We start from the raw sequence: 12,188 nt of genomic DNA on the forward strand, positions 1-12,188 counted from the left end.
AGAAGATATTTTTATGATACCTAACCATTTTATTAAATTGATTTGGCAGCATTTTCGGGATAATTGAATCTGAAATTCGTGATAAATAAACCACTTACTTACAATCAAACATTCATAGGCACTATAAAACGTCTTCAGTACATAATGTTATGATTCCCAAATTTAGGTATTATATTCACTACTGTAATTTGTTTCCAATTGTCTGCAATGTGAGACATGACAGATGGAAAACGAGCTTATTGCCAATAAAACACCACAGTAAATATATTATGTTACCTATCTTTATTGCTTTTTTATGCATACGCACAACAGATATGAGCCATAACAGAAACACAAGCAATAAACTTAAACTATTTTGGAAATGATTCTCCACAACAAAACTCAATAATTACTAGTACATAATAAGCAGCCCTCGTTTAGATTCACTCTAATGGTATCCACTTACTAAGCAGCCCTCGTTTCGATCCACTCTAATGGTATCTACATAATGAGCAGCCCTCGTTTATGTCAACGCTGATAGAATCTACATAATAAGCAGCCCTCGTTTATGTCAACACTGATGGAATCTACATAATGAGCAGCCCTCGTTTATGTCAACACTGATGGTATCTACATAATGAGCAGCCCTCGTTTAGTTTCTCTCTGATGGTATCTACATAATAAGCAGCCCTCGTTTATGTTAACACGGATGGAATCTACATAATAAGCAGCCCTCTTTTATGTCGACACTGATGGTATATACATAATGAGCAGCCCTCGTTTATGTCAACACTGATGGTATCTACATAATGAGCAGCCCTCGTTTATGTCAACACTGATGGTATATACATAATGAGCAGCCCTCGTTTAGGTCCACTCTAATGGTATCTACATAATGAGCAGCCCTCGTTTATGTCAACACTGATGGTATATACATAATGAGCAGCCCTCGTTTAGGTCCACTCTAATGGTATCTACATAATGAGCAGCCCTCGTTTATGTCAACACTGATGGTATCTACATAATGAGCAGCCCTCGTTTAGGTCCACTCTAATGGTATCTACATACTGAGCAGCCCTCGTTTAGGTCCACTCTAATGGTATCTACATACTGAGCAACCCTCGTTTAGGTCCACTCTTATGGTATCTACATACTGAGCAACCCTCGTTTAGGTCCAATGTAATGGTATCTACATTATGAGCAGCCCTCGTTTAGGTCCACTGTAATGGTATCTACATACTGAGCAGCCCTCGTTTAGGTCCACTGTAATGGTATCTACATACTGAGCAATCCTCGTTTAGGTCCACTGTAATGGTATCTACATACTGAGCAGCCCTCGTTTAGGTCCAATGTAATGGTATCTACATACTGAGCAACCCTCGTTTAGGTCCACTGTAATGGTATCTACATACTGAGCAACCCTCGTTTAGGTCCACTGTAATGGTATCTACATACTGAGCAACCCTCGTTTAGGTCCACTGTAATGGTATCTACATACTGAGCAACACTCGTTTAGGTCCACTGTAATGGTATCTACATACTGAGCAACCCTCGTTTAGGTCCACTGTAATGGTATCTACATAATGAGCAACACTCGTTTAGGTCCACTGTAATGGTATCTACATACTGAGCAACCCTCGTTTAGGTCCACTGTAATGGTATCTACATACTGAGCAACCCTCGTTTAGGTCCACTGTAATGGTATCTACATACTGAGCAACCCTCGTTTATGTCTACATTATGAGCAGTAATCTTCGATATTGCGCTATTGGTTTTCTTTTATAAAACAATTAAAATAACGATGACACTAAAGTCATTGGAACTGAATTTTTATTTCACTAAAGTATTCTTTTCTTACCAGTATAGTGACAACCTTCGCAGTTCTGCCGACCAAGGGGAAAGGCGAGGTGCTGTTCCCTATACCAAGTCTGTCTCGGATATGAAGTCTTGACATGAACCGAGGTGAATCTGAAAACCATCGTCCGATCTGTAAGACCAAATAGGAATATTTTCGTCCTTCTAGGAATTTAAATATATGTTAAATCAAGAAAAATGCCAGCGTCTTAATTCAGAAAGTCTTTGTTGAGATATCGTTGTTATAATTGAAACTGCTGCTCGTCATTTGAGGATTCAAAGAGACAATGGAATATGTAGACAATATTTTATTAATCTATATATTCGATGTGTAAAAAAGGTATTCCAATAATTTTAAGTGTTACAAATATAGACTAGAAGTGCATCGATCACATAACATGTATATTAAGTGCACACCACCAATCTCTGGCTTAACAGAAGACATGAATATTGTAACAGTCAAAATGAAATGTACATCTATTTATGATTTAATAGTGTACATGAGGAGTAACGGGGTACCTAAATTGTAAAAGTGAACATGAATTGTAACAAGGGAAAAGACGTGTACACATATCTATGGCATTACAGGGGATACGAGTTGTAACAGGGGACATGAAATACCTGTCAATGGCATAACAGGGGATACAGTTTGTAACAGGGGGCATGAAATACCTGTCTATGGCATAACAGGGGATACGAGTTGTAACAGGGGGCATGAAATACCTGTCTATGGCATAACAGGGGATACGAGTTGTAACGGGGGGCATGAAATACCTGTCTATGGCATAACAGGGGATACGAGTTGTAACGGGGGGCATGAAATACCTGCCTATGGCATAACAGGGGATACGAGTTGTAACGGGGGACATGATATACCTGTCAATGGCATAACAGGGGATACGAGTTGTAACGGGGGACATGAAATACCTGTCAATGGCATAACAGGGGATACGAGTTGTAACGGGGGACATGAAATACCTGTCAATGGCATAACAGGGGATACGAGTTGTAACAGGGGACATGAAATACCTGTCAATGGCATAACAGGGGATACGAGTTGTAACAGGGGGCATGAAATACCTGTCAATGGCATAACAGGGGATACGAGTTGTAACAGGGGACATGAAATACCTGTCAATGGCATAACAGGGGATACGAGTTGTAACAGGGGGCATGAAATACCTGTCAATGGCATACCAGGGGATACGAGTTGTAACAGGGGACATGAAATACCTGTCTATGGCATAACAGGAGATACGAGTTGTAACAGGGGACATGAAATACCTGTCAATGGCATAACAGGGGATACGAGTTGTAATAGGGGGCATGAAATACCTGTCTATGGCGTAACAGGGGATACGAGTTGTAACAGGGGGCATGAAATACCTGTCTATGGCATAACAGGGGATACGAGTTGTAACAGGGGACATGAAATACCTGTCAATGGCATAACAGGGGATACGAGTTGTAATAGGGGGCATGAAATACCTGTCAATGGCATAACAGGGGATACGAGTTGTAACAGGGGACATGAAATACCTGTCAATGGCATAACAGGGGATACGAGTTGTAACAGGGGGCATGAAATACCTGTCAATGGCATAACAGGGGATACGAGTTGTAACAGGGGACATGAAATACCTGTCAATGGCATAACAGGAGATACGAGTTGTAACAGGGGACATGAAATACCTGTCAATGGCATAACAGGGGATACGAGTTGTAACAGGGGACATGAAATACCTGTCAATGGCATAACAGGGGATACGAGTTGTAACAGGGGGCATGAAATACCTGTCAATGGCATAACAGGGGATACGAGTTGTAACAGGGGGCATGAAATACCTGTCAATGGCATAACAGGGGATACGAGTTGTAATAGGGGGCATGAAATATCTGTCTATGGCATAACAGGGGATACGAGTTGTAACGGGGGACATGAAATATCTGTCTATGGCATAACAGGGGATACGAGTTGTAACGGGGGACATGAAATACCTGTCAATGGCATAACAGGGGATACGAGTTGTAACGGGGGACATGAAATACCTGTCAATGGCATAACAGGGGATACGAGTTGTAACGGGGGACATGAAATACCTGTCAATGGCATAACAGGGGATACGAGTTGTAACGGGGGACATGAAATACCTGTCTATGGCATAACAGGGGATACGAGTTGTAACGGGGGACATGAAATACCTGTCTATGGCATAACAGGGGATACGAGTTGTAACAGGGGACATGAAATACCTGTCAATGGCATAACAGGGGATACGAGTTGTAACAGGGGACATGAAATACCTGTCAATGGCATAACAGGGGATACGAGTTGTAACAGGGGACATGAAATACCTGTCTATGGCATAACAGGGGATACGAGTTGTAATAGGGGGCATGAAATACCTGTCTATGGCATAACAGGGGATACGAGTTGTAACAGGGGACATGAAATACCTGTCAATGGCATAACAGGGGATACGAGTTGTAATAGGGGGCATGAAATATCTGTCTATGGCATAACAGGGGATACGAGTTGTAACGGGGGGGGCATGAAATACCTGTCAATGGCATAACAGGGGATACGAGTTGTAACGGGGGACATGAAATACCTGTCAATGGCATAACAGGGGATACGAGTTGTAACGGGGGACATGAAACACCTGTCAATGGCATAACAGGGGATACGAGTTGTAACGGGTAACATGAAATACCTGTCAATGGCATAACAGAGGATACGAGTTGTAACGGGTAACATGAAATACCTGTCAATGGCATAACAGGGGATACGAGTTGTAACGGGGGACATGAAATACCTGTCAATGGCATAACAGGGGATACGAGTTGTAATAGGGGGCATGAAATATCTGTCAATGGCATAACAGGGGATACGAGTTGTAACGGGGGACATGAAATACCTGTCAATGGCATAACAGGGGATACGAGTTGTAACAGGGGACATGAAATACCTGTCAATGGCATAACAGGGGATACGAGTTGTAATAGGGGGCATGAAATACCTGTCTATGGCATAACAGGGGATACGAGTTGTAACGGGGGACATGAAATACCTGTCAATGGCATAACAGGGGATACGAGTTGTAACGGGGGACATGAAATACCTGTCAATGGCATAACAGGGGATACGAGTTGTAACGGGGGACATGAAATACCTGTCAATGGCATAACAGGGGATACGAGTTGGAACGGGGGACATGAAATACCTGTCAATGGCATAACAGGGGATACGAGTTGGAACGGGGGACATGAAATACCTGTCAATGGCATAACAGGGGATACCTGTTGGAACGGGGGACATGAAATACCTGTCAATGGCATAACAGGGGATACGAGTTGTAACGGGGGGCATGAAATACATGTCTATGGCATAACAGGGGATACGAGTTGTAACAGGGGACATGAAATACGTGTCTATGGCATTACAGGGGATACGAGTTGTAACGGGGAACATGATATACCTGTCTATAGCATAACAGGAGATACGAGTTGTAACAGGGGACATGAAATACCTGTCAATGGCATAACAGAGGATACGAGTTGTAATAGGGGGCATGAAATACCTGTCTATGGCATAACAGGGGATACGAGTTGTAACAGGGGACATGAAATACCTGTCAATGGCATAACAGGGGATACGAGTTGTAATAGGGGGCATGAAATACCTGTCTATGGCATAACAGGGGATACGAGTTGTAACAGGGGACATGAAATACCTGTCAATGGCATAACAGGGGATACGAGTTGTAACAGGGGACATGAAATACCTGTCAATGGCATAACAGAGGATACGAGTTGTAACGGGGGACATGAAATACCTGTCTATGGCATAACAGGGGATACGAGTTGTAACAGGGGACATGAAATACCTGTCAATGGCATAACAGGGGATACGAGTTGTAACAGGGGACATGAAATACCTGTCAATGGCATAACAGGGGATACGAGTTGTAACAGGGGACATGAAATACCTGTCAATGGCATAACAGAGGATACGAGTTGTAATAGGGGGCATGAAATACCTGTCTATGGCATAACAGGGGATACGAGTTGTAACAGGGGACATGAAATACCTGTCAATGGCATAACAGGGGATACGAGTTGTAATAGGGGGCATGAAATATCTGTCAATGGCATAACAGGGGATACGAGTTGTAACGGGTAACATGAAATACCTGTCAATGGCATAACAGGGGATACGAGTTGTAACAGGGGACATGAAATACCTGTCAATGGCATAACAGGGGATACGAGTTGTAACGGGGGACATGAAATACCTGTCAATGGCATAACAGGGGATACGAGTTGTAACGGGTAACATGAAATACCTGTCAATGGCATAACAGGGGATACGAGTTGTAACGGGGGACATGAAATACCTGTCAATGGCATAACAGGGGATACGAGTTGTAACGGGGGACATGAAATACCTGTCAATGGCATAACAGGGGATACGAGTTGAACGGGGAACATGAAATACCTGTCTATGGCGTAACAGGGGATACGAGTTGTAACAGGGGACATGAAATACCTGTCTATGGCATAACACAGGATACGAGATATAACAGGGGGCATGAAATACCTGTCAATGGCATAACAGGGGATACGAGTTGAACGGAGGACATGATATACCTGTCTATGGCATAACAGGGGATACGAGTTGTAATAGGGGGCATGAAATACCTGTCTATGGCATAACAGGGGATACGAGTTATAACAGGGGGCATGAAATACCTGTCTATGGCATAACAGGGGATACGAGTTGTAACAGGGGACATGAAATACCTGTCAATGGCATAACAGGGGATACGAGTTGTAACAGGGGACATGAAATACCTGTCAATGGCATAACAGGGGATACGAGTTGTAACAGGGGACATGAAATACCTGTCAATGGCATAACAGGGGATACGAGTTGTAACGGGGAGCATGATATACACGTCAATGGCATAACAGGGGATACGAGTTGTAACGGGGAGCATGATATACACGTCAATGGCATAACAGGGGATACGAGTTGTAACAGGGGACATGAAATACCTGTCAATGGCATAACAGGGGATACGAGTTGTAATAGGGGGCATGAAATACCTGTCAATGGCATAACAGGGGATACGAGTTGTAACAGGGGACATGAAATACCTGTCAATGGCATAACAGGGGATACGAGTTGTAACAGGGGGCATGAAATACCTGTCAATGGCATAACAGGGGATACGAGTTGTAACAGGGGACATGAAATACCTGTCAATGGCATAACAGGAGATACGAGTTGTAACAGGGGACATGAAATACCTGTCAATGGCATAACAGGGGATACGAGTTGTAACAGGGGACATGAAATACCTGTCAATGGCATAACAGGGGATACGAGTTGTAACAGGGGGCATGAAATACCTGTCAATGGCATAACAGGGGATACGAGTTGTAACAGGGGGCATGAAATACCTGTCAATGGCATAACAGGGAATACGAGTTGTAATAGGGGGCATGAAATATCTGTCTATGGCATAACAGGGGATACGAGTTGTAACGGGGGACATGAAATATCTGTCTATGGCATAACAGGGGATACGAGTTGTAACGGGGGACATGAAATAACTGTCAATGGCATAACAGGGGATACGAGTTGTAACGGGGGACATGAAATACCTGTCAATGGCATAACAGGGGATACGAGTTGTAACGGGGGACATGAAATACCTGTCAATGGCATAACAGGGGATACGAGTTGTAACGGGGGACATGAAATACCTGTCTATGGCATAACAGGGGATACGAGTTGTAACGGGGGACATGAAATACCTGTCTATGGCATAACAGGGGATACGAGTTGTAACAGGGGACATGAAATACCTGTCAATGGCATAACAGGGGATACGAGTTGTAACAGGGGACATGAAATACCTGTCAATGGCATAACAGGGGATACGAGTTGTAACAGGGGGCATGAAATACCTGTCTATGGCATAACAGGGAATACGAGTTGTAATAGGGGGCATGAAATACCTGTCTATGGCATAACAGGGGATACGAGTTGTAACAGGGGACATGAAATACCTGTCAATGGCATAACAGGGGATACGAGTTGTAATAGGGGGCATGAAATATCTGTCTATGGCATAACAGGGGATACGAGTTGTAACGGGGGGGGGCATGAAATACCTGTCAATGGCATAACAGGGGATACGAGTTGTAACGGGGGACATGAAATACCTGTCAATGGCATAACAGGGGATACGAGTTGTAACGGGGGACATGAAACACCTGTCAATGGCATAACAGGGGATACGAGTTGTAACGGGGGACATGAAATACCTGTCAATGGCATAACAGAGGATACGAGTTGTAACGGGTAACATGAAATACCTGTCAATGGCATAACAGAGGATACGAGTTGTAACGGGGGACATGAAATACCTGTCAATGGCATAACAGAGGATACGAGTTGTAATAGGGGGCATGAAATATCTGTCAATGGCATAACAGGGGATACGAGTTGTAACGGGGGACATGAAATACCTGTCAATGGCATAACAGGGGATACGAGTTGTAACAGGGGACATGAAATACCTGTCAATGGCATAACAGGGGATACGAGTTGTAATAGGGGGCATGAAATACCTGTCTATGGCATAACAGGGGATACGAGTTGTAACGGGGGACATGAAATATCTGTCAATGGCCTAACAGGGGATACGAGTTGTAACGGGGGACATGAAATACCTGTCAATGGCATAACAGGGGATACGAGTTGTAACGGGGGACATGAAATACCTGTCAATGGCATAACAGGGGATACGAGTTGGAACGGGGGACATGAAATACCTGTCAATGGCATAACAGGGGATACGAGTTGTAACGGGGGACATGAAATACCTGTCAATGGCATAACAGGGGATACGAGTTGTAACGGGGGACATGAAATACCTGTCAATGGCATAACAGGGGATACGAGTTGTAACGGGGGGCATGAAATACATGTCTATGGCATAACAGGGGATACGAGTTGTAACAGGGGACATGAAATACGTGTCTATGGCATTACAGGGGATACGAGTTGTAACGGGGAACATGATATACCTGTCTATAGCATAACAGGAGATACGAGTTGTAACAGGGGACATGAAATACCTGTCAATGGCATAACAGAGGATACGAGTTGTAATAGGGGGCATGAAATACCTGTCTATGGCATAACAGGGGATACGAGTTGTAACAGGGGACATGAAATACCTGTCAATGGCATAACAGGGGATACGAGTTGTAATAGGGGGCATGAAATATCTGTCTATGGCATAACAGGGGATACGAGTTGTAACAGGGGACATGAAATAACTGTCAATGGCATAACAGGGGATACGAGTTGTAACAGGGGACATGAAATACCTGTCAATGGCATAACAGAGTATACGAGTTGTAACGGGGGACATGAAATACCTGTCTATGGCATAACAGGAGATACGAGTTGTAACAGGGGACATGAAATACCTGTCAATGGCATAACAGAGGATACGAGTTGTAACAGGGGACATGAAATACCTGTCAATGGCATAACAGGGGATACGAGTTGTAACGGGGGACATGAAATACCTGTCAATGGCATAACAGAGGATACGAGTTGTAATAGGGGGCATGAAATACCTGTCTATGGCATAACAGGGGATACGAGTTGTAACAGGGGACATGAAATACCTGTCAATGGCATAACAGGGGATACGAGTTGTAATAGGGGGCATGAAATATCTGTCAATGGCATAACAGGGGATACGAGTTGTAACGAGGGACATGAAATACCTGTCTATGGCATAACAGCGGATACGAGTTGTAACAGGGGACATGAAATATCTGTCAATGGCATAACAGGGGATACGAGTTGTAACGGGGGACATGAAATACCTGTCAATGGCATAACAGGGGATACGAGTTGTAACGGGTGACATGAAATACCTGTCAATGGCATAACAGGGAATACGAGTTGTAACGGGGGACATGAAATACCTGTCAATGGCATAACAGGGGATACGAGTTGTAACGGGGGACATGAAATACCTGTCAATGGCATAACAGGGGATACGAGTTGAACGGGGAACATGAAATACCTGTCTATGGCGTAACAGGGGATACGAGTTGTAACAGGGGACATGAAATACCTGTCTATGGCATAACACAGGATACGAGATATAACAGGGGGCATGAAATACCTGTCAATGGCATAACAGGGGATACGAGTTGAACGGAGGACATGATATACCTGTCTATGGCATAACAGGGGATACGAGTTGTAATAGGGGGCATGAAATACCTGTCTATGGCATAACAGGGGATACGAGTTATAACAGGGGGCATGATATACCTGTCTATGGCATAACAGGGGATACGAGTTGTAACAGGGGACATGAAATACCTGTCAATGGCATAACAGGGGATACGAGTTGTAACAGGGGACATGAAATACCTGTCAATGGCATAACAGGGGATACGAGTTGTAACAGGGGACATGAAATACCTGTCAATGGCATAACAGGGGATACGAGTTGTAACGGGGAGCATGATATACACGTCAATGGCATAACAGGGGATACGAGTTGTAACGGGGAGCATGATATACACGTCAATGGCATAACAGGGGATACGAGTTGTAACAGGGGACATGAAATACCTGTCAATGGCATAACAGAGGATACGAGTTTTAACGGGGAACATGATATACACGTCAATGGCATAACAGGGGATACGAGTTGTAAAAGGGGACATGATATACATGTCAATGGCATAACAGGGGATACGAGTTGTAACAGGGGACATGAAATACCTGTCAATGGCATAACAGGGGATACGAGTTGTAACGGGGAACACGATATACACGTCAATGGCATAACAGGGGATACAAGTTGTAATAGGGGACATGAAAAACCTGTCAATGGCATAACAGGGGATACGAGTTGTAACGGGGGACATGAAATACCTGTCAATGGCATAACAGGGGATACGAGTTGTAACAGGGGACATGAAATACCTGTCAATGGCATAACAGGGGATACGAGTTGCAACAGGGGACATGATATACACGTCAATGGCATAACAGGGGATACGAGTTGTAATAGGGGACATGGAAAACCTGTCAATGGCATAACAGGGGATACGAGTTGTAACGGGGGACATGAAATACCTGTCAATGGCATAACAGGGGATACGAGTTGTAACGGGGGACATGAAATACCTGTCAATGGCATAACAGAGGATACGAGTTGTAACGGGGGACATGAAATACCTGTCAATGGCATAACAGGGGATACGAGTTGTAACGGGGGACATGAAATACCTGTCAATGGCATAACAGAGGATACGAGTTGTAATAGGGGGCATGAAATATCTGTCAATGGCATAACAGGGGATACGAGTTGTAACGGGGGACATGAAATACCTGTCTATGGCATAACAGGGGATACGAGTTGTAACAGGGGACATGAAATACCTGTCAATGGCATAACAGGGGATACGAGTTGTAATAGGGGGCATGAAATATCTGTCAATGGCATAACAGGGGATACGAGTTGTAACGGGGGACATGAAATAACTGTCAATGGCATAACAGGGGATACGAGTTGTAATAGGGGGCATGAAATATCTGTCAATGGCATAACAGGGGATACGAGTTGTAATAGGGGGCATGAAATACCTGTCTATGGCATAACAGGGGATACGAGTTGTAACAGGGGACATGAAATATCTGTCAATGGCATAACAGGGGATACGAGTTGTAACGGGGGACATGAAATACCTGTCAATGGCATAACAGGGGATACGAGTTGTAACGGGTGACATGAAATACCTGTCAATGGCATAACAGGGGATACGAGTTGTAACGGGGGACATGAAATACCTGTCAATGGCATAACAGGGGATACGAGTTGTAACGGGGGACATGAAATACCTGTCAATGGCATAACAGGGGATACGAGTTGTAACGGGGGACATGAAATACCTGTCAATGGCATAACAGCGGATACGAGTTGTAACGGGTGACATGAAATACCTGTCAATGGCATAACAGGTGATACGAGTTGTAACGGGGGACATGAAATACCTGTCAATGGCATAACATGGGAGACGAGTTGTAACGGGGGGCATGAAATATCTGTCAATGGCATAACAGTGGATACGAGTTGTAACGAGGGACATGAAATACCTGTCAATGGCATAACAGGGGATACGAGTTGTAACAGGGGACATGAAATACGTGTCTATGGCATTACAGGGGATACGAGTTGTAACGGGGAACATGATATACATGTCAGGGGATACGAGTTGTAACAGGGGACATGAAATACCTG

The 12,188-nt window shown here is 44.0% G+C and overlaps 1 protein-coding gene across 3 annotated transcripts in view; it reads right to left on the reverse strand.

Moving 5' to 3' along the window:
* The window catches only part of LOC128228022 (glutamate receptor 2-like), a 96,423-nt gene that overhangs the window by 19,961 nt on the left and 64,274 nt on the right, over positions 1-12,188 (reverse strand). For all 3 annotated transcript variants that reach the window (XM_052939047.1, XM_052939046.1, XM_052939044.1), the window contains exon 8: positions 1,838-1,966. In XM_052939047.1, coding sequence (XP_052795007.1) covers positions 1,838-1,966 — 129 coding nt within the window. The remainder of the gene's footprint in view (positions 1-1,837; positions 1,967-12,188) is intronic.

Source organism: Mya arenaria, chromosome 3 (genome assembly GCF_026914265.1).
Source record: "Mya arenaria isolate MELC-2E11 chromosome 3, ASM2691426v1".
Taxonomy (NCBI): Eukaryota; Metazoa; Mollusca; class Bivalvia; order Myida; family Myidae; genus Mya; species Mya arenaria.